This window comes from Platichthys flesus, chromosome 23 (genome assembly GCF_949316205.1).
Source record: "Platichthys flesus chromosome 23, fPlaFle2.1, whole genome shotgun sequence".
NCBI classification, from domain to species: Eukaryota; Metazoa; Chordata; class Actinopteri; order Pleuronectiformes; family Pleuronectidae; genus Platichthys; species Platichthys flesus.
In genome coordinates, this window is record NC_084967.1 from 16,473,131 (window position 1) to 16,497,054 (window position 23,924).

Below are 23,924 nucleotides of genomic sequence, written 5' to 3' on the forward strand. Positions count from 1 at the left end.
GCAGTGCAGCGCGTGCAGACACTAGGTGGCGCTGACGTCTCTGAGCTGCAGGGAAGAGAAGCGCAGAAGAAGAAGCTCAAGTCGGAGGGCGGGACCTTCAGATGCGATGTTCTCGAGTTTTCTTCGTTAATAACAACGTTAGTTTCTTTAATCCGAGCGGATATGACGTAACGGTTCGTTGTAGCCATGAGCTCGTTCACAGGGCGGATGAAGGAATATCCCGCGCTGTCCCTGGACCGGTTCGACCGGGACAACATCTTCTCCCGGGCGTACTTCCTGTCCCACTGCCACAAAGGTTAGCCCGCTGCCGGCTAGCATGGCAGCTAGCATCACTTAGCACCTGGGGGTTATTCATAATGTGAAACTCTCAGTGCTGCTGTCTGTTGTTCTATCTTTAAATCTGTCTGTAGCTCTGTCTATAGTTCTGTCTTTAAAACGGTCTGTGGTCCTGTCTATACTTCTGTATATGGTCCTGTCTGTAGTTCTGTCTGTTGCCTAGTCTGTGGTTCTGTCAGTGGTTCTGTCTGTAGTTCTGTCTTTGACTCTGTCATTGTTCCAGTCTGTGATTCTGTCTGTAGTTCACCATGTGGTTCCGTCTGTTGTTCAGTCATTGAATGTCAGTTGCCAGTCTGTGGTTCTGTCAGTGGTCCAGTCTGTAGTTCAGTCTTTGTCTCTGTCAGTGTTCCAGTCTTTGTCTCTGTAAGTGTTCCACTCTGTGGTTCTGTCTGTGGTTCTTTCTGAAGTTCAGTCCTTGACTCTGTCAGTGATCAGTCTGCAGTTCAGTCCTTGACTCTGTCAGTGTTTCAGTCTGTGGTTCTGTCTGTGGTTCTTTCTGAAGTTCAGTCCTTGACTTTGTCAGTGTTCCAGTCTGTAGTTCAGTCCTTGACTCTGTCAGTGATCCAGTCTGCAGTTCAGTCCTTGACTCTGTCAGTGTTCCACTCTGTGGTTCTGTCTGTGGTTCTTTCTGAAGTTCAGTCCTTGACTCTGTCAGTGTTTCAGTCTGTGGTTCTGTCTGTGGTTCTCACAGTTCTCCTCTGTCTCAGATCACATGAAGGGGCTGAAGGGGCCTCTGCTGAAGAGGAAGCTTCAGTTCAGGTAAAAACTGATCCTACATCAGGTTCTAATGTGAAGGAACCAGAGAGTCTGGGTGAATCTGTATTCCCTGCACTGATCTCTATTCAGTCCTAATGTTCTCTGACCTGTTCCCGGCTGCAGTCGCACAGTCCGGCTCTACTGCTCCTTTGTGACCAAGGAGCTCCTGCTCAGTAATCCAAAGTACCAGTTCTGGGCCCAGTTCATCGTGAGTGTCCTCCTCCATTCAACCAGATGTTCATCTGCTCCACTGGGTTTCTGTCTCTAACTGAATCAATGATGCGTTCAGGTTCCACTGGAGCTGGAGAGTCCCACTCAGATCTCCCTGGTGGACGAGGCTTCAGGAGAGGTAACACTGGGCCTTCAGTCAGACACATGGAGGACATCACTCGTCCTGCAGGTTCACTTTGGACTCACCCAACGTGTCTGTTGTCTGTGTGACAGAAAGAAGAGCTCGTGGTGACGTTGCTTCCTGCAGGTCATTGTCCCGGCTCTGTCATGTGAGTCAAGTCCATCTCAATCTGAAATCTGTTCATGGAAAAGGTCAAAGCATGAACTGGTTTGTGTATGTGTGTGTTTGTGTGTGTTTGTGTGTTTGTGTGCAGGTTCCTGTTTGAGGGTTCTCAGGGAAACGTGTTGTACACAGGAGACTTCAGGTTCGCTGTGGGAGACGCGTCGAGGATGGAGCTTCTCCACTCGGGCAGCAGGTCGGTCGAAAATCAAAATACTGTATATATTCTTCTTCTAAGTAACTTCTACTAAATAAACTTAGAATATTAAAATCCAAGTGGATAAGAGAAATGACATGTTATTTATTCATATTTTATTGAATCTAACCGAGATGATGAAGCGAACTGGAACCCAGCAGCTCAGAGAACGTGTGATATTGATCAGAAGTAGAAACAGAAGGATCCACCTGATGACTCACAATGTTCACGTCCTCGTTTGATGCTTCGCAGGGTTAAAGATATTCAGAGCATTTATCTGGACTCCACTTTCTACGACTCTCGCTTCTATCAAATACCCACTCGAGTAAGTTTGTTTTCAAATCGGATTCATTTACTGTGGGACCTTCAAGAAGACACTTTATGATTTACTGATCATTTCCCACGATAGAAGCGTTTGTGCTCAGTTATCAGGTTTAATGAAGTGAAGCTGATAAACTATCGAATGTTTTCACTGTGAAGCGTTTCTGTTCTGTTCAGTTCAACAGCACCGACATGTTCTCCGGCTGCTGTAGGAGATAAACTGATAACTGTGTGTGTGTGTCTGTGTGTAGGAGGTGTGTCTGAACGGCATCTCGGAGCTCATCGGAAACTGGATCTCTCAGAGTTCTTATCACGTCGTGTGGCTCAACTGTCGAGCTGCGTATGGATATGAATACCTGTTCACCAACCTGGGAGAGACGTTCAACACTCAGGTGACGTGCTCACACATCACAAGGGGGGGGGCGGGGAATGAAACGTTCACATTAATGATTTGTTGTGTATTTGTTGATTTAGATCCATGTCAATAATCTGGAGATGTTCAAGAAGATGCCAGAGATCCTGAGCTACGTGACGACCGACCGCAGGACTCAGATCCACGCCTGTCGACACCCGAAGGTCCAAAGCTTCACTGTCCCGTCAAAACATCCATAAAGTTTTCACCGTCCTCTGTACATGGGAGATTTATTGTAAACTTGATAGATGCTACTTTTGTTGTGTGTGTTACTTTAACAAACAGTCAGTTCACAGCAGGAAGACAGACTTCACTTTACAGCCATTAGCCTGTTAGCTTAGCATAAAGACTGGAATCAGATTCTCAAGAAAACCCTTTCTCCTCTCCTGCCTTTAAACAGTAACTTTGTACCGTTGTGTGATCTGTGATGTTGTGTGTGTGTGTGTAGGCTGAGGAGTATTTACAAGGCAACCGGCTGCCGTGTGGTTGCACCGCCGGCGACGGGACTCGTCTTCAAATCATCAGCATCAAACCATCGACCATGTGGTTCGGGGAGAGAACCAGGAAAACCAACGTCATAATAAAGTAAGAGCAGTTTTCTCACCTCTCCATTTGTGGAAATATTTTAATTTGATCATGTGACAGATTAACAACGATTTGACAAATTGTATTATATCTTTTATTCATGAATCTTTTCAGAACAGGAGCCTTTTCCTACAGAGCCTGTTTCAGTTTCCACTCCTCCTACGCTGAGGTACATTTGAAATATCTCTGTGACAAACAGGATTTCATGTTACAAATAAACATATACACATTCCTCCTTCTTAAATTCTGGTTTCATTCACATTTCCAGTGATGCTCTTCTTCGTTTTCAGCTGAAAGACTTTCTGACGTATCTTCAGCCCGTCAACATCCATCCCAGTGTGATCCCTATGGGCCGGACTCTGACTGAGGTCACACAGATGTGAGTGAAGTTCACAGTCGCACCATAGTTATCGTGTTTTTTTATATTACCTCTGCACGGTTTTCAGCTTCAAACAACTCCTGCTTACTTCCCCCTCCTCCTACGTTTTGATATATTCAGCTTGTCTCTTAAAGGACGTTGGACCTTTTAACTCTAACGCTGCACAAAAAATAATAAAAAATTCAGCTCTGGAAATAAAATGCCAGATGTAACGTGATGTCATTTTGTTGGAAGAACCAGAGTCTCAGGTGTATTTAAGAATCACCAGTTAATCGTTGTGTCTGTGTTTGATCAGGTTGAAGCTGATGTGCAGGGACCAATCGGATCAGACAGCGTTCGTATATAAACCTCTGGGAGTTCTCAAACGCAGCAGGATGGAGCAAACTACCAACGGTGTGACACACACACACACAACACCACAACACACACGATGTTCTGCACAACAACATGTGTAACTGCCTCTGTTGCTGTGGTACTTTACAGGTCACCAGATGTTATGTGACACAGAAACAGTGGTTTGTTGATCAGAGCCAGTTTACACTAACCTAGTTTCTCAGTCTGAACCAAGCTTCATGGGTTTGTTTCATTTGTTCTGTTAGTTTTGTTTTTTGTAATTTAGGGACTAAAGAACTTTCTCTGACTCTGATTGGTTTGTAGGAGGCTTGTTTTCATTCGGGGGGGATAGTAGTCTTTATTTAAACTTTGTAAATGAGCAAAACAAACATTTTATTTTGCTCGATACAAAGAATCCAAATAGAAAGTAATCATAATGAACAACTTTATATTTAAATGTCTGTTGTCTTTTTGTCTGTGATCAGATTCTGGCAGCGATGACGAGCTGTTTGACGGACGGGACCTGGCACCAGTGAGGAAGAAGATGGGACTGAACCAAGAAGAAGAAGAAGGTGCAGAGAGACTTTGACTCAGTTTGTTCCTATTGTTAACCACCTCAGAGCCGTGTTCCTACATCTGACCACAGAGGAATCATAAGAGATGATATTCATATACAGCCAATAACCTTCAACATTCAGTGTTTTCAGTTGTTCACATGGAAATCAACAGAAAGGATCATATATATATACTGTTTATAAACATATCTATGTTGTTCTCACTAAACTGTCATTTCCTTCACTTGATTTTAGAGAAAATTCAGAGAACAGCGCCCCCTATATCTGTGGATGAGTCTTTACCTCCGTCAGTCGCCAACACACAGTCTGTTGCAGGTGACTACGTCGACTGCACCGAGTCCAATGGTGAAGAGGAAGATGATGAGGATGAGGAGCAGGAGGAGCAGGAGGGACAGGGTGACATGAAACCGATGAAGGAGGAGGTGACAAAAGAAGAAGAGAACAAGATGGAGGCAGAAAACCAAGAGATTCCAAAGTGGGAGGACTTCTTCTCTGCAGAAATGCCGACTGACAGCCAGAACAGCCAATCCCAGTCCTGCTGCTCCTACCCCAGCCCCTCCCCCTCCAAGATGACCAGCTCACAGATGCCCGAGCTTTTCAGTGATGAAGACGAAGAAGAAGAAACTCCTGAAAGCAACGACCACGAACCCTTCAGCCTGACCCTGTCGGCCTCCTTGTCCAATCATTCCTCCCAGAACATGGACTCGTGTTTCCCCGACACCTTGATCCTCCGCCCGGAGGGGGAACGAGGAGAAACAAGGACCAATACCGTCCCTCAGAGACAAGAGGAGGACGGGCTGATCGTCCAATCAGAGCCTGAGGAGCTGTCACAGTCCCAGGCGTCCTCAGACTTTGACATTCCCTGCACGCCAGAGTCGAAGGCGCCACGACCAGATGAACTGTCCCAGCTGTACCAGGCGTTGGCGTCAGGGGAGGAAGACCTCCTCCGAGAAGGAAGTAAGGGTTTTAGTTGACTGAGATGAAGATGGACGTCGTGCTGTAAACTGCTCCATGTATGTGGATGGGACATGAACCAAACCAAGTATAAATGTTTCTCAGGGATCAAAACAAATGTTATTTAAATGTTTTAGTTTTTGTTTGTCAGGTTTTCATCCCTGTTTGTTTGTTTGTTTGTTTGTTTGTACACAACATGACACCGAGTCCAGTGGTGGAACCGCTCAGGAAAGAATCCATTACATTCCGGTGCAGATCTCCTCAGGGAGGTTTGTTCCAATGAGGAAAATGGTGAAAAACATTATCTCACAAAGTTAAAGAAAGAGAAATATAATTCCTGAATCCGCGCTCTGATCCAGATTCACACCCGAGTCCTTCCTCATCCTTCCACCAGGTTTCATGTGAACTCGTCCTCAAGTTTTAACATCTCGCTCACAAACAAACAAACGGGTGAAAACACAACTTCCTTGTTGGAGGTGAATGTTGATGAGTTTCCTTTCGACCGACCAGCAGCTCTGCTAATGAGCGACCGCAGCCTCCGCCATGTTTGAGATAATCAGCCGAGTGAGATTCAGTGTAACGGCTGCACAGCAGGAGGCGCCAGCAGGAACCTCCCAGAGGAGTCGGCTGTGTTCGGGATTAAAAACAACATGCAGCCTCCTGGAGCTTCACAACAAACCGTCTCTCTCACGGAGTCCTGGTTTGTTTCCACCTCCATGAAAACACACAAGTCTGTGAGCAAGGCGTCAGGGCGGCCATGACAGGAGCCGGCGTCTCTCACAGAGGACGCAGAGGGACGATGTCCTCCACTGTTGCTGGTTCACATGTGAGACTCCTGATGAGACTGAGGGTGTGAAAGACGTCTGCAGGGATTCATCTGCTTCTTCTTCTCCGTCCACGGACCACATCCCTCCATCACGTTGCACGTCGCACCCTGCAGGTCACTCGGAGGCAGGACAGACCACAAGCTAAAGTTCATTTCCAAGAAAAAGTCGAACTTTAAAACTGATTTAATTTGATTTGATGACAGAAAACAATGCACTTTACTTAATGACAATGTTTTGATGTTTGTCACAGCTGCTTTAAAAACGTTGTGATTTAATCACCTTTAAGTTTTCACCAGATCCAGAGATTTGTTTTTCTCTTTCTTTAACACAATAAGAAGTTTTTCAGTGTTGTTCTTGATTCTCAGAGATTGATTCAAGAATCTTGATGAAAACAATGTTTAGAGAACTGATGTACTTTTTATTCAGATACTTTCTGATAAGGACCAATTTAATGCAAAAATAAACCTCATTTTCTGCATCCTGTGACCCTTTTCTCTACTGCCCCCTTCAGGCAGATCCTTCAAAATGCTGAATCAGTCAAAAAAAAAAAAAAAAAACATTTTGAACTTGTTCAGAATCACAATAATCTGGTTATTTATCAAAAGCTCTATATGTATTTAGAAAGAACCAAATACATTTTGAGATGTATTTAAAAATTTAATTTACCAAACACAAAAACTCTAAAGTCTTACACCACAAAAGTGTTATGTTGCAGTACTTGAGTAAATGTACTTAGTTACACGGGGGCTGAATCCTGTACATACACTGGTATGGGCCTTAAACTGCTGACATCACAGGTCTCATTAATGAAACACACACAAACACACAGCATGCACAAAGACACACACACACACCATGCACAGCATGCACAGACCTGGCTCTTCATTAGGATCCGTTCCCCCACAGCGGTCTCATGAGGGACGCCAGGTCTGACTCCGTCTCTGGAGGACGACAATCTCATTAACATACATATGAATTAGAATAAAAAAATATAACACACACACACACAAACGTTAGATAAAAAAGCCAAAGCAAACCACAATGTACAGTTCCCATGCTCTTATGACCCCTGAAGATTCAACAGGAAGCTGTGTGTGTGTGTGTGTGTGTGTGTGTCTTCTCTCATGTGCACTTGCTGCCTCATGCAGAGACGGTAACTAAAGCAACAAAACAGCAAACAAACAAACAGACTCGTCTGAAATGAACTGTTTTGTCAAAAGAGTCGAAAACAAAAACCAGAAACAGTCGAACCCAGGTCGTCCTGAGGGGCCCCGCCCACTTCCTGTTCATACCGCTCTATTCAAATTCACCTAGGGGGCAGTAGCGAGCCGCTCGTCAATGGAGCGCGATGGCTAAGATGATTATTTACTCCTAATACAAGACGAAAGGTCAAGTTGTAATTTAAACTGTACGATTGGTTTCTACTTGTATATAATGTGTATATAACATAAATCATAAATAAGAAATGTATATATGTGTGTGTTTGTGTGTTTGTGTTACCTCTTAGCACTCCGATTTGTAGTTGAGGGATGTTGCTCATGTCTGTCGGTAAACCCACATACACACCGCCATAGTTTCTGACACACACACACACACACACACACACAGACACACATTATATTTCACATTAATAAAGTGTAAAACATGAACGTGGTCTGAAATTAAAAAGCTTAACTCACAGTCTTTTTTCATCTTCAGGCAAGTCATTTGATCTGTCGACACTAACAGACACACATACACACACACACACACACACAGATACATACACGCACACACAGACACACACAAACACACACACACACACATTAATTCTGAAGTCAGTACATCTAAGTACAGGAAACATCAGAGAAAGGTCAAACAACAGTGACATGATATAACATTAAAAGTGTGTTTGAAAATGCGTGTGTGTGTGTGTGTGTGTGTGTGTGTGCACTCACACTTTGGTCGGAGTCTCAGCTCGACCTGATCACAAACAAACAGATGAACGAGATCAATCGTGAGTTAAATCATTAAATCATCAAACAGCAGGAAGTAAATAAATAAAAATAAAAGAGAAATTATTGAACAAATCTAAGAATATAAACTTCAAGTTATTGTTGATGTTACCATGGGAACACTGAGCCTTACAAATGGCTTTAAAACTTTATTTGTAGAACACAGATCTGAAGATTTTTGGATTCTTAATAAGGCCGATGACTTTAAACCTCATTTAAATCAGGTCCCTGAACTGATGAGTTATTATTATTCTCTGAGAAATAATGGACAAAATTAAAAAAACGCCTCATCTCACAATGTTAAAGAAAGAGATAAAATATTCCAGTGTTTTGCCAGAAGGTGGCAGTAGACTAAAGGTCACAGATAAAAAATAAAAAACAGAGGAACTTTCCCTCCAACAGATTTAAAGTCTCTTCTCTCGTCTTCACTAACTTTTTCTATATTAATATTGATTTATCGTTTCTCACCTTCGTTGCTGAAGCTGCCGTCTTTGTTGCTGTGGCTGGTGGTCGTCGCCGGGGAAGAGTTCCCACAACCCATCTCTCACCCGACTCTGGAAAACCTCAGAGGGGAAGAAGAGACAGAAACAAAGAAGAGAAAGAAGGAAAGAAGAGAAAGAAAAGAAAGAAAAGAAAGAAGGAAAGACGACGAGGAGACAGGAGAGGATTTTTCCTCCCTTCACTCAGTTTCTGTCTCCTGGAGCTCTCAGCGTGAAGGGAGGATTAAAAAGACACCAAGAGAGGGGGTGAGGAGGAGGAGGAGGATAGAGAGGGGCAGGAAGCTGCAGGAGAGAGAGAGAGAGAGAAAGAGAGAAGCAGTGAGTTCATGCCTCCTGCTGCTGAGGGAGCTGAGTCTCTCCTCTGAGGCTCGTGGGTTCAAATCTCAGTTTGCAGGACGCACATCAGAGTTGGAGAGAATCCATCTTATTGGTTCATTTTTAAACAACTGCAGCAGGAAGTCTTCTTCTCTGTGAGAGAGGTGGATCATCTGAGAAGGTCTCTGACGATGGAGGAGCCGTGATGGAACAAATTCAGAGCAGGGAATTTATGTCTATCAACTGTAAACAGAGATAGATGATGTTATCCTAACTTCCTGCCACCGTCCGGAACTAAAGCCAAAACATCTGGGATACGAACGCTGCCATCTTGTGCGGTGATGGAGCCTAAGTGTCCAGGTCCTGACAGCGCAGGCTCTCGACCAATCACGAGTGAGCCTCAGCTGTCAATCCTGACGTCTCAACTCATTTTTATACATCGTCAAATATTTAATTTATACCAAAATTATCAGAAACAAACATCAGTGTCATCAGAACGAGGTAAAAACTGACAGAATCCATCTTTTACAAAAATGCACATATCTTGTATAAGGCAGGTTTAAGACCTATACTGCAGCCGGCCACCAGGGGGCAATACAGATGTTTTGGCTTCATTTATAAAAGCTGTCACGTCGTCCATCTTTATTTACAGTCACTACTCAAGAAGAGAACGTGGGCGTCGGCTTCATCGTTTAGTAAAGTCTCAGATTCTATTCGCCCAGACTGAAACACAACGCCAGACCTTTCAAAATAAAACAAGACCAGCAGCGTTTACTCAAGTCTCTGATCAAGAGTCTGGAAAACTCCGGGTGTAACCAGGATGTTCAGCGTTAGGTTGAGAAGCGGATCTGACACTTCCTGTCGGTGAATGCGAGGTATATGTCGTCAAAGTGTCATAGGTTTTGTCTGTGGTCATGAGAATCCGTCTGTGACAGCGAGAGCATCAACACAATCCACACGTCACCATTTGTCAGTTTTTAAATTTTTTTATTTCTCAACTCGTTTCCTTCAGGCAACAAACTGAGATGTGAAGAAACATCAGACTCAAGAAAACTCATCTGAGGTTTGAGGGTTTTTCTCTGTGAATGAAACCTGGAGTCGCTCCACGTGAACCAGGCACCGAGGATTCTTCATCATCGTGTTTACATCAAACTGAGTTTTAATATCAAACAGTAGAAAAGTACAAAAACCTGATATTTGGCAGAAAATGTGCAGAAGGCTTCTGAGTTTCTGAGCCGAGGACGTACGCTGACCTCTGACCTGTTTCACAAACAGGAAATATCTCTTCACATAACTAGTTTGACTCTTATTCAGTAATAATCTGTCGTCTGACTCTTCTCTTGTTCCATAAACTTAGTTTAGTTCAGATTGTAAAGAACTTTTTAATGTTTATATAAGTTGACAGGTTAATTTGTAATCATGCATCAATACCTTGATATTAAGGAAATGTCTATTAGTAAACATTTACTCGAGTAACGTTGGTTTAAACTACAAAGTAAAACAAACATATTCATAACTGAGTATTTTCCTGAAGTTGGATGTGCTGCACAGCGTCTGCCACCAGGTGGTGCCCTTGAGTTGCTTTTAATCTGACTTGTTTTTATAAAGCTCAAAAAAATTATGGTTATTTTTCTTGATATTTATACAGATCAGCTAAGTATTGATTATTGGTATATTATTTGTTGTTATATATTTTTTTATGTAAATTTTAAGTCAATTTAGTTTTTATTGTGATTTTATAAATATATAAAAAGGTGTTAAAACAGGAATTAATAGGAGAAATATAATATTCTCTTGTGCTTTACATTGACGTGAGAAACTTCTCTTTAGCAACAAAGAAACACAAGTTGTAAAGTTTGAATGAATCCTTGTCCCAGTGTCCGTCTGTGTCGAGAGTCTGAAGACGTCCAACCAGCGGAGGAGTGAATGTGACGAAACAGAACTCCTGTGTGAACTCGTCTGTGACTCAGCTCCAGCTGCTCTGCTGTCGTGTAAATCAAACGCACCTCAGAGGAGTTCAGACGTGTGTCGCTCACCAGGTCTCTGAAGACTTCACGTCCTCATCTGGTTTTAAACCTTCTGTACAAACACACCAGCGTCCTGTGAGTGTTGACATTCTGCTGCTCACACGTGAAGTGACAGTCGAGCTCCACCTCACTTCATAAACCTCCGTCACAGAGAAGAGTCGGTGTTAAGGTCAAATCCTTTTTCCTCCTGTGACCTTCTTCAAGTCAATAAACCAAACGCCTCCTCTTCCTGTGAGACGACTCCAAGCTGCACTCTGAGTTTCATTAGTTTATTTTTTCCTTCAATATCGAATTTGTTTTATTTTCACCTGCTGAGTCATTTCTCTACGTCAGGGAAAATCAAAGTAAAGGCAAATTAATGTTTAACGTTAGATTCACATATGGAAACAGACGGAACCTTCTGTGCTTAAATAAAAGAGCTTGAAGGCAGAAGATGTGCATCACACCTGCCGGGGGAAGTCAACCTGTGCAAATCCTTTGTGTCAAGTTCAAGTGTCGAGTGAAACCTGTTGACTGTCGAGTCCAAACCAGAGGAAGCTGGTTCCACTAGAAGGCCCCGGGTGGGAACAGCTTCCTCTGGTGACAGACGGCAGCAGGTGCACACGTCTACGACGGCTTCTTGTGAACAGGAACCAGCAGGAACCTGAAGGAACCTGAAGGAACCAGCAGGAACCAGCAGGAACCTGAAGGAACCAGCAGGAACCAGCAGGAACCAGCAGGAACCTGAAGGAACCAGCAGGAACCAGCAGGAACCTGAAGGAACCTAAAGGAACCAGCAGGAACCAGCAGGAACCAGCAGGAACCAGCAGGAACCAGCAGGAACCTGAAGGAACCTGAAGGAACCTAAAGGAACCAGCAGGAACCTGAAGGAACCTGAAGGAACCAGCAGGAACCAGCAGGAACCAGCAGGAACCAGCAGGAACCTGAAGGAACCAGCAGGAACCTGGAGCAGCTCAATGGACATGTTATAGAGTCTCTACCTAATACTAGCGTGCATGTGATCTGACTGAGGGGAGAACATGGGACCTCCACACAGAAAGACACCGGTCGAACCCGGGACCTTCTTGCTGTGAGGGGACGGTGCTAACCGCTGTACCACCGTGACGGCCTTTGACCAATGATATCTGTTAAATTCACACGTGTGCTTTTCCATTTGTTCCTCAGCGTCCAGCTTTGAGGACGCGGTGGACTGGACCTTCTCCACTTCCTGTCGTGACCTGTGTTTGGATCCAGCCTCGCTCACGAAGCTGCGGGTGTGAAGGGCGAACCCCAGGTCCTGGAATCAAACCCTCTGGTTGGACCAACGTGTTCTTATTGTTTGTTTCTCTGGAGGCTGACGCTTCGACCTTTGACCTTCTGCCGAGCGCCAGACGGCTTCAGTCAGTCGCCGATCGGAGCGCCGCCGCGAACACGAGCGCCGCACTCAGCCCCGCCCATGTGGGCGTGGCCATGGCGCTACCTCCCTCCAGGTTTAACGTGTAGTTACAGGTGGGGGTGATGGTGGGGGTAGCACTGGTGGGGTTAGCCGGGGGGGAGTTAGCGTCGGTGCGTTGCAGCAGGAAGTCGTGTTTCATGGCGGAGTAGCGGTCGGGCCCGTACGGCACGGTGAGAGTCTCCGTCAGAACCTCGTGACCCGGGTACGTCACCTGTCAATCAAAGAGACCAGAGTGCCACATGAGAGTGTAGCTGTAATGAGCAGGTTTCCACCACCAGAGGTCACTGTGAGTCTCACTGTGAAGCTGTAGGTCCCGGGCAGCAGCAGTCGGAAGTATTCTCCGTGTCGGTCGCTTCGGAACGGACACGTGTTCTTACGACCTTTGACCTCCACAAGGGCGTTCTGCACAGGCACCCCGGAGCCGTCAAACACACGACCTTTGACCCCTGAACACAGACAGACAAACAGAGAGTAGTGAGATACACCGACAGACAGACAGTCACACAGACAGAACGATACACAGACAGACAGACAGACAGACAGACAGAACGACAGACAGACAGAACGATACACAGACAGAACGATACACAGACAGACAGACAGACAGACAGACAGACAGACAGACAGACAGACAGACAGAACGATACACAGACATACATACATACAGACAGACAGACAGACAGACAGACAGACAGACAGACAGACAGAACGATACACAGACATACAGACAGACAGACAGACAGACAGACAGACAGACAGACAGAACGATACACAGACATACAGACAGACAGATACACAGACAGACAGACAGACAGACAGACAGACAGACAGACAGACAGACAGACAGACAGACAGACAGACAGACAGACAGACAGACAGACACAAGAACAGACAGACACACACACAGACAGACAGACAGACAGACAGACAGACAGACAGACAGACAGACAGACAGAACGATACACAGACATACAGACAGACAGATACACACACAGACAGACAGACAGACAGACAGAACGATACACAGACATACAGACAGACAGATACACAGACAGACAGACAGACAGACAGACAGACAGACAGACAGACAGACAGACAGACAGACAGACAGACAGACAGACACAAGAACAGACAGACACACAGACAGACAGACAGACAGACAGACAGACAGACAGACAGACAGACAGACAGACAGACAGACAGACAGACAGACAGACACACAGACAGACAGACAGACAGACAGACAGACAGACAGACAGACAGACAGACAGACAGACAGACAGACAGACACATACACACAGACAGACAGACAGACAGGTACAGACAGGTACTGACAGGTACTGACCCAGGTGGACCTGCTGGATGAAGGCGAGCAGCGACTTCCTGTTGTCCGCCCACAGAGCAGGAAGTTCACTGACTGGAGGAAACTTGCAGCAGGAAATTTCCAGAGTCAGCTCCAGACACTGAGCCCACACGTAGTTGTAGTCCTGCATCCCACCTGACGACACACAACCACACGGTCACCACACGGCAAAGACACACAACTGTCCGAGGAGGATTCAGCTCCTGATGAAATCCTCCTGAACATCTGGATCTGAGGTGAAGACACTGACCTTCCAGAGGATACCACAGGAATCCGTTGGTGATGCCGTCTACGAAGGTCGCCCCGACATCGCAGCCGCCCCCCCGGTGCATGGAGCCGTGGTTGTGGGAGTAAACCTTCGCCAGGTTAACGAACACGTCGTCATCAGGGGCGATGCTGGCCCCGCCCACCTGCTCGCTGCCTGGAGAACACACACATTTAGAAACGTCACATCCCCCACTGGTTTGGAAGCTGCCTCCAGTTTGACAGCCATCTTGGTTTTTTAAACCAGACGTGACCATGGAGCTGCGTGTGTGTGTGTGTGTTGATTGTGTGTGTGTGAGTGTGTGTGTGTTGATTATGTGAGTGTGAGTGTGTGTGTTTACCCCCGTTGCTGTTGTCGTAGGGGTAACTGGCCACCAGAGCTCCACCGTGAAGATTTGCAGAGAGAACGAAAGTCTCAGTCTTCAACCAGCCAATCACAGCCCGGACCTGAGACCCAGACAGAAAACGTCTTATTACAGAAATGAAACTGACACGAAGCTGAACATGATCCCAACATATTATTATTTATAAGGTTTATAATGTTGTTTCATGAACTGAAAAAAAAAATCTAAATGTTTGAACAATGACAAATACGACCAGGTTATAATTATTTCCATATCTATCACTAAACCTATTAATCAAATTAACATATTTATGAACTTCTCCTTTTTCTCTTCTCCAATGTGAAATTCAGATTTTCTTTTTACAAACAGGCTTTGAAACCACAAATTCTTATTCCACCTCCAGCAAATTCAAGTTCATAATAATAACAGATGATTTAAATTATTCTGAACTTTGACGTCAGGAGTAATTTGACCTCTGACCTCTGCCTCCCTCTTCTCCTCATCAGGCTGCTGTGGCCGTCGCAGACGAGCGAAGGCGTCGGGGAAGTTCCTGTTCAGGTCGACGCCGTTATGATTGAACCTGAAACAGACACACAAACGTTCACTGGACGAATACAGTCACTCTCTGTCGCCCCCTGCTGGTGGAGTTTCACACTTCATAGCCTGAAGTTAATCTGCAGCGGCGCCAAGAGATTTTGATTTATGTCAGTAAAACTAAATTAAAATATTCAGAGACTCAAACCACTTTACAGTCTGAACTTATACACACACACACACACAGTGAGTCAGGGACTCACATACTTCATGGGAAGTGAGCGAATACAAATACACACACAGAGTTTCCAGTTCATTAATAAAAGTCAAAACACTTTTAATGAGACAATTAAGATGTTTTTACTTTAATCTGTGTGTGTGATACTGATCTACAGTGTGTGTGTGTGTGTGTGTGTGTGAGATACTGATCTACAGTGTGTGTGTGTGTGTGTGTGTAAGATACTGATCTACAGTGAGTGTGTGTGAGTGCTTGTGTCTCTGCTTTCCTGCTTATTACCGTGGTGTGGGCGTTGGAGTGTCACATAGTTGAGTCTGTTCTCAGCAAACGTGTGTGTGTGTGTGTGTGTGTGTGTGTCTGTGTGTGTGTGGGTGTGTGTCTGCCGTCTCACAGTATTTAAAGTCTTACGTTGACATTTGGAATGACACACACACTCATGTATTATCTAACCATAAGACCCTCAAGCTACTATTTGAAAGTTGAGTAGTACAAGTACACATGTAACATGTATTATGGCCTTAAATAACTTTTGAGTTGAAGTTGTACATCATTTTAAGTGTAGTTTACCAACATAATCACAGGAGGATTATTTCTACTCAAGGTTAAAGTTCAATAAACATGAGGTTAAGGGTCAGAAGAAAAAGTGAGGAAGACGGTGGCGTCATGAGGAAGATCAGAATGTCAGAAAGCTGCTTTTAACTGTTGCTCCACTTGACCACTGAAACTCTCGTCTGTCTGGTGTGTGTGTGTGTGCTTGTGTGTGTGTGTGTACCTGCCCTGGCTGTACTGGCAGTGTGTACCGGCCTCGTCGAAGCCGTCAGGGTTCATCGTGGGGAGGACGTGGATCCGGGTGCTGTTCAGCAGCTGCAGAGACCAAGATTCATTGCTGCGGTAACCACGCACCAGGTCGTCCACGAGCTGGAGCAGCAGCACACGGCCGAGAACCTGCACACACACACACACACACACACACACACACACATAAGCACAAACACACACACACACAAACACAGTTGGGTTATTTCCTGGAGACTCAGCCTGAACTCTTCCAAGACTTCACCCTACAATTTGTTTTTCCGAGACCATTTCCAGTTTTCAGTTCGAAAGCAGAACGCCTTTTTTAAAGCTCTCACTCGAAACGCTGCTGATCATCGTGTCCTGCTTGTGCTCAGACTCACTCTGCTTGTTCACTCAAACTCTGCTCTCAGACCTTTTGTTGCCTGTATTTAGAGTTCATGCGCTCCCGCTTCAGCTCTTCTCCTCGTGCTAACTCTGTTTTCTAGTTTGGTGTGAAACATCTGCTCTCAGATTCTCGATGCTCGACCAATAGGATTCCAGGTGTGGTGATGACGAATTTGTCATTTTGTAGTGGTGTCTGAAAGTTTTCTATATATATATATATATATATATATATATATATAAACATCCGAGCTCAAGTGCAGAGTTTGACAAGCTGAGTAAATGTAAACACACGGAGGGACTGAGTGGTTTTTCAAGTGGAACCAGTGAAGTATCTGAACATGAAACCAATGAGTTCTGCTCTCAAACTGAAAGATCTCACACAAAGTGTTGTAAATCAAATAGAGTCAGTTCATATTTGTATAGTTGAAGATAAATATGGTTAAAGTGCAGTAAAGTTCGATTGTGTGGAAACTTTAAAACAACTATCAGACGTGCTCTTGTCACTGCTGCTCAGCTTCATTCATTCATTTCTTATCTTTTTAGTTTCTTATGACGTGACAGGATGTTTCTCTTCTATTTACATGTTCTCTCCTGACGACAGAGAGAGAGAGAGAGAGAGAGAGAGAGAGAGTGACAGCGAGCGGGGGAGGAGGTGGTGTTGTCGTGAGTCACAGAGGAATCGAGAGATGAATCAGACGAAGAAAGAAGAAGAAAAACTTTGTGAATGAATGAAAGCCTCAGGAGGGAGAAGGAGAGAAGGGTGGGAAACGTGCACACACACACACACACACACACACACACACACACACACACACACACACACACACACACACACACACACACACACACACACACACACACATACAGACACACACGTTTGGACTCGCTCTGCCTCCGGCCATCATTTTGTTTTCCTCCATCACTCGTCTAAACGGTCTCTCCCTTTTCTCCCTCTGCTTCCGTCACTCAAGGAAAACGCCCGTTTGTTTTTCCTACACTCGTGACCTCATAGGAAAAGTCTGTTGATATTTTGATTATTGTCAATAAATTAATAAAACAATAAATGTCTCTCAGAAACAAGTCCTGTGTTTATTCAGCAGCTGATGAATCTTCACTCTTCTCCACCTCAGAACCGTCAGTGTCAGGATCTCACGGTGTCACATGTTCCTTCTTCACCACGAACACACACATCGGAGCCGAGGCCTCGTTCACACAATTCAAAACGTGAAGTTTAGACAACAGGATCAAACCGGTGCAGTGATGTTTACGTGTCTGTGCATTAGCAGGGCTGGGGGCTGGGGGGTGGGGGTGGGGCACCACGATGAAACACTAACAGAGTGAGGACAGTTTCTTTGAGAAAACACAGGAACCTGGCTCGCCCTTATTTCCTGTGGGCCACACACGCACACAAACAACAGACACAAACACACACAAACCATACACACACACAAACAACACAATCACTTCTCAGAAAGCAAGATACTGAGAAGGTCAGTGTCGACAGGTGGAGGACGACTCGCTCCATCTCATCGCTGCTCTTTGTTCAAAGTGTTTCTAAAACTTTGTAACTACAACTAAACTTATTTATATATGAACAACAACAGAGTAGATATAAGATGAGCTGTGACTCACACAGCAACACGACCTGTTTAACGTGTTCACCTCCAGCTGTTGGGTTGAGTCCCAACATTTAGACATGAACTCTCTCCGTGTTTTCACTTCCTGTCGTCATTACCTCTGACAAACAGTTTGTCAATGAGGTGCCGTGGAGCGTGGGACACGTCGGGGCTGGAAGGACGAATCTGCTCGTATGAGACTTCCTACTTTTGGCTAATGCTTCACCTTTTCCTCTTTTTCCTTCTGAATATCAGACGAGCTACTTCAAAATCTGTCCACACGCGCTGCGTCCTCACAAACTGCAGGAAACCGCTCCGAGTACAAACGGGCCTTGTTGGGAACGACAGCTCCAGCGAGCGCAAGCGGGGCCGAAATAAACAAATAGAAATATAACGTGATCCACCTCCGTGACTGTGGACGCGTCTCGGTTCAAACGAGGACGTTAGGTTTGTTCGCCAGCGTCGCAGGAAATAAACTCCGGTCACACACAAAGTTATTTTGTGGGAACTGCTCACGTCAACACACTCAACAGACAACGATCTCTGCACGACACCTTTTTCAGCTTTTCCACCAAGGCTGCATTCCTGCTGTTAAAGAGAGTGTGTGTGTGTGTGTATATGTGTGTGTGTGTGTGTGTGTGTGTGTGTGTGTGTGTGTGTGTGGACGCAGTGAAAAGGCCTCTTTCTGGAAGTTTTCCTCAGTAACCGACACACTCCGCTGACTGTGTTTGCTGACTGTGTGTGTGTCTGTGTGTGTGTGTCCAGGCGTGACTTGTCTATTTAAGGACATTTCCACTGACTTTCACACACACAGACACACACAGACACACACACACAGTGCGATCAGCCATTGCATGTTACCGTGACAATCAGATTCTGGTTGGAGGTCTCGGAGTTTCTCTGAACTCAGATTTTTACCTAAAGTTTAGTTTCATCAAAAAGATTTGATTATAAAGTTTCTGAATTCTGAATCTATGGTCGTGATTTAAATGTTTCTATTTGTTTTTCCCTCCCTGAGATCTCTCCTCCCTCTCGGAGAATCTGCTGATGTCGGGATCTGATTCATCGGGAAACAGGAAGTGAGGACTTCAGGGATCTGACACCAAACCTCAGCTACACAAACTCACAAGCTGCGCAACTATGGACATGTTCCTCACATGTTCCTCACATGTTCCTCTCATGTTCCTCACATGTTCTTCCCAGGTTTTGTGTGTTAGCACAAACGTCAGAGTCAGTGTCTCTGGAAGTTTTCTGGATCTTCTCCTGCAGCCTCCTGGTAAACTTGACTTGAAGTTGAACTGAACCAACAGGAGGAGTTCACCTGAGTTTGAGGTTTAATGTTCTAAAGCAGCTGAGAATCGTTCCTGTCGTTTGCTTCACTGAGGAATTCATGAATCAATACATTTGTTTTCTAATGTTGACTCAGCGCACTGTCCGTTTCCATCAGGGTAACACACACACAGAGAAACACACTCACACACACAGAGAAACACACTCAGACACACACACTCAGAGAAACACACTCACACACTCAGAGAAACACACTCCCACACACACACTCAGAGAAACACACACTCGGAGAAACACACTCACACACACAGAGAAACACACTCCCACACACACACTCAGAGAAACACACTCACACACACAGAGAAACACACACACACACACACAGTCTGTCGTCTGAATACAAAAGTGGAGAGAGTTTGACTTTCAATGGCTTTTGTTGATCTCTTTAGTCTCTTTTTATTCCTGCTTCCTGTCGACAGGGAGGGGTGTGCGTGTGTGTGTTTGTGTGGTTGTGTGTGTGTTTGTGTGGTTGTGTGTGTGCGTGTGTGTGTGTGTGTGTGTGTGTCTCACCTCGTTTCCATGCATGTTGGCCACATATTTGAACTCTGGGATCCCGAGGGTGTGACTCCGAGGACTTAGACCCAGAACCAACACCCACAGCTGCTGACCTGAGAGACAGAGTGAACTCAGTGTCAACGCACACACAGGTCACAGGTCACATGTTACAGGTCAAAGGTCACATGTTACATGCTACAGGTCATATGTTAGACTTCGTACATCTGGTTTGTTTCTCCTGAGGAAACTTAAAGCACAAAAACTATTAAAACTTTGACCTGATGATGGTTGTCACTTGGATACAGCATCATCACAGACCTGTGTGTGTGTGTGTGTGTGTGTGTGTGTGTGTGTGTGTGTGTGTTCCCGACTTCTTATAATACGATCACGATCGAGAATCACCACCAGAGTTTAAAATCACTTTCTCACACTCAAGGGTGATAATTTAAAGTTTGCAGGAAACAGCCGATGACAGATTTTACAGTTTTACGATTTGATCGGTGTTGATTTTTAAGAGAAGGAAAAGTTTCCACGCGTGAACACAACTTCAGGCAAATGTGTCAGAGCAGCGGATGAATGAAGGACTGCAGGCCTCAGCACGTCAGAGACACACACACACACACACACACACACACTCACACTCACACACACACACACACACACACACACGCACACACACACACACACACACACACACACACACACACACACACACACACACACACACACACACACACACACACACACACACACACACACCTGTAACTATCGTAAAATGTGTGAAAGAGTCACCGGGGAAACATGAGAGAAAACCTGGCAGCAGACAGACGAGATAACACACACACACACACACACACAAACACACACACACACACACACAGATAATCTGAGCTAATCTAGGACACCAGCTGGCCTGCGTCCAAACCTGTGTGTGTGTGTGTGTGTGTGTGTGCCATTATCCAGATTAAGTTGTCCCAGATTAAATTAACCTCAGTTTGTGTTACTGTTATGTGATCCCAACACCAACAGACACACACTCAGGCAGTGTCATGGTTGCTATAGGGACTGACACTTGATACTTTATCAGTCAGCCATCATCTGTGTGTGTGTGTGTGTGTGTGTGTGTGTGTGTGTGTGTATGTATGTAAATGAACCTGCCACTCTCTGTATGTTTAACTTAAATTCGCAGGACGAAGACCATTTGACTTGCAAATCACAAATAGATTTATACGTCATGTCCCGCCTCCTGCTGCTCTACAGGCTCCGCCCCTGCTGCTCTACAGGCTCCGCCCCTCGCCTGGATGTGTCCACATGTTCCTGTTTGAACGAGTCAGACCCAACAACCTGCTGCTGCTGCTCCACAAACACAAACTACACAACATGTCTGGACACTAGTTCTGTAAAAGGCCACAGAAAGTGAAACATCGTCTGTAAGGATTCCAGAAACAGAGAATTACGAACACGTCCAGAAAACGTCCCATACGTCCCAACGTTATATTTCACGTAAGTCTACGAAGAATATTTGGGGATTTTCAGCATTTTATTGTCTAAGTGAAACAATTACTAATAATGAAGGAATGATCGTGAGCAGCACCTCTGACGGACTGGCCGATGCTGTACACGTGTGCGATGTCGGGGTTGGAGGAGCTGATCTGATGGAGGTACTGCTCGATCTCACGGTTGTTGTGATAACGGAACTCCAGCGATGAGGTGGGGGAGAGGATGAGGAAGGGCAGGAGGAAGAGGAGTGATGACATCACTGCAGTGCGACCTGTAGGAGGAGAAAACAGAGAGGGTGAAAAAAACGACAAGAATAAGAACTGAACGTTCGTCAGGTTAATGTGGGAAGAAAAACTAAAGAGAGAAATGGAATCTAACTGATGCTGAGTTCAATATTTGATGTGTTGTCTGATATTAAATCTGATTGTTGCTCGTTCGGTAATTTTTTAACTGTGAAACCAAATGTCCTAAACAAAGGTTGGACTCTTTTCTGAGGTTTCACGAGATAAAGGAAAGAACCAGTCAGTGCTGGACCAGTTTCTTCACTGGTTTTAAATGAAAGTTGTGATCAGTAAAGTTGTTCTACGCTGACGACAAACTGCTTTACCTTCCAAAAAACAGATTATCACGATTTACAGAATTATTTAAAGACATCAAATATTAGATGGAAGCAACTCTCGCGCATCTAGAACCAGAAACACAGAATTTCCTGCCAAAAGGTATATAGATATTCAACATCTCAGTTTTTAAAACATTTATAACCCACTTTATTTGGAGGATGTTTTTGATTAGATTGTCGGATCATTTGTTTCCACATCTTGTAACTATGACACATTTTGTATTTTCCTAAAATTAATAAACAGTTAGACAGGGAAAATAATTCATTTTTAGGTTCCAAAGTTTAAATCTTGGAAAATAATAAAAAAGCAAATAACTCCATATGAACCTTTTCTGTCAATCATTGAACTTCAGTATTTTGGCAGTTGAATAAGTGAGTTTCCAGCCTGTCATGTGTAAAGACGTCCTGTCTGGATGATGATGATGATGATGATGATGATGATGAAGATGAAGAATGAACCTTTGGCCTCTTCCTCCTGCTCAGCCTCTGTTCAGGAATTCCAGTGGTGTCGTGTGAGACAGTAATTACAGGTGTGTGCAGCGGTTTGTCTGAAGATCCCTCGAGGAACCTTCTCACCGGGTTCGTTCACTTTATCTCACCTGTCACTGAGGAGCTGAGGGAAACTCTTCTCCAGGTTTCTGTGAACTTAAGCTGCTTTAGTTTCAGTGTGTTTGAGCTGATTTAATCCATTTTGTGCATCTTACTACATCCCCTGAAAACTTTACATTAGATCTAAAAATGAGTCAATATAAAAATATAGACATTATAAAAGTTGAACAAACATAAGAGACATTATCTAAATGTACTGGAAACATAATCAACCTTTTATCTATCTCGCATTTATACGGTGAAAACATTATCTACACATTTAGATAAAGAGCTAATACACAACCTCTAGTGTTTCCATGACTGAGCTTTGGTTTCTTTAGCTTTTACAGCTAATTGTTTTATTAGTTGTTTACAGTAATAAAAGTTCTTTCCCACTGTTTTACAAAGCATCGGATGGAAACATTTATTTTTAGATTCTTCTAGTTTAATATTTAACTTCAGTGTTCTTTCTTCTAGAGAACATTTAGTTATTCACAGAACTCAACTGTTTTCAATGATTTATTTTGCGAGGGTGTTTTATTCTCTGAGTTCAGTTTGTTAAAATAAACGAGATGCAGCTAAAAACCTTAAATAATATATAAATATAATACAACCCAGCAGAGGAATGTTCATGTTATAGATGCTGCAGGAAAACAACAGGTCATTCGATCTAATACCACTTCTATCACAGGTGATTCATATATAACAATATTATTCGTTATAATCAAATAACTCCTGTGTATAAAGTTATCAGAGTCTCTCACCTTCAGCACTTGACATCTTATCACAGATGAATGTTCCCGAAGCAGCTGATCGATCGATTCGATCAGTTTCTGATCGAGATCCACAGTCACACGTCTGTCCGCTGACTGTCGGTGGCTCGTCGAGGAGGATCCGAACCGAACCGAACCGAACAACCGAACAGGACCGACCAGGACCGACCAGCAGCGGAGGACGAGACGAGTCCGTGTCGCTTCTTTCAATGAATGTTAGTTTTACACCAGCGGCTCTGCCGGTCTGTGAGGGGCGGAGCTTACAGCGTGTGTGTGTGTGTGTGTGTGTGTGTGTGTGTGTGTGTGTGTGTGTGTGTGTGTGTGTGTGTGTGTGTGTGTGTGTGAGTGTGTGTGTGTGTGCGTGTGACTGTGCGTGTGTCTGTGTGTGTGTGTGTCTTTATGTGTGTGTGGGTGTGTGTGTCTGTCTGTTAGTGTGTGTGTGTGTGCTCTACCGCCATCACATTAAACTTCTAATATTTGTTCAACAGTAACAGAAATTATTTAAATTTTAAGTTACATATTTGTGAAAGATGTAGAATTTCTTACAGGTGAAGTAAAGAGTAAAAAAATGGTCACCAACCTTCTCCTTAAATTTTTAACTT

The 23,924-nt window shown here is 44.4% G+C and overlaps 3 protein-coding genes across 5 annotated transcripts; 1 reads left to right on the forward strand and 2 right to left on the reverse strand.

Moving 5' to 3' along the window:
* Positions 1-71: 71 nt before the first annotated feature.
* dclre1c (DNA cross-link repair 1C, PSO2 homolog (S. cerevisiae)) lies at positions 72-6,747 on the forward strand. The gene is made up of 15 exons (XM_062382287.1): positions 72-295; positions 1,044-1,095; positions 1,216-1,300; positions 1,382-1,441; positions 1,537-1,592; positions 1,698-1,799; positions 2,052-2,124; positions 2,372-2,512; positions 2,595-2,696; positions 2,981-3,117; positions 3,232-3,286; positions 3,408-3,496; positions 3,792-3,889; positions 4,315-4,401; positions 4,639-6,747. The coding sequence occupies exons 1-15, from the start codon at positions 187-189 to the stop codon at positions 5,376-5,378; spliced, it is 1,986 nt and encodes a 661-aa protein (XP_062238271.1). The 5' UTR covers positions 72-186; the 3' UTR covers positions 5,379-6,747.
* Positions 6,748-6,914: 167 nt separating this feature from the next.
* On the reverse strand, positions 6,915-8,917 carry LOC133948502 (overexpressed in colon carcinoma 1 protein homolog). Of its 2 annotated transcripts, none has more exons than XM_062382292.1 (5): positions 8,648-8,917; positions 8,123-8,147; positions 7,865-7,897; positions 7,686-7,762; positions 6,915-7,126 (listed from the first exon to the last, which is right to left on the reverse strand). In XM_062382292.1, the coding sequence occupies exons 1-5, from the start codon at positions 8,718-8,720 to the stop codon at positions 7,071-7,073; spliced, it is 264 nt and encodes an 87-aa protein (XP_062238276.1). In that variant the 5' UTR covers positions 8,721-8,917; the 3' UTR covers positions 6,915-7,070. The 2 variants fall into 2 exon arrangements, with proteins under 2 accessions (XP_062238276.1, XP_062238275.1); XM_062382291.1 differs by having other exon boundaries at positions 7,865-7,906.
* Positions 8,918-9,970: 1,053 nt separating this feature from the next.
* cpm (carboxypeptidase M) lies at positions 9,971-23,533 on the reverse strand. 2 transcript variants are annotated; one of them, XR_009920057.1, is made up of 11 exons: positions 23,314-23,533; positions 21,437-21,613; positions 19,858-19,955; positions 15,972-16,144; positions 14,908-15,007; positions 14,425-14,530; positions 14,070-14,240; positions 13,802-13,954; positions 12,754-12,902; positions 11,935-12,667; positions 9,971-11,894 (listed from the first exon to the last, which is right to left on the reverse strand). XR_009920057.1 is itself a non-coding variant. In XM_062382288.1 (10 exons), the coding sequence occupies exons 1-10, from the start codon at positions 23,327-23,329 to the stop codon at positions 12,398-12,400; spliced, it is 1,413 nt and encodes a 470-aa protein (XP_062238272.1). In that variant the 5' UTR covers positions 23,330-23,533; the 3' UTR covers positions 9,971-12,397. The 2 variants fall into 2 exon arrangements, 1 of the variants encoding a protein (XP_062238272.1); XM_062382288.1 differs by having other exon boundaries at positions 9,971-12,667.
* Positions 23,534-23,924: the final 391 nt, after the last annotated feature.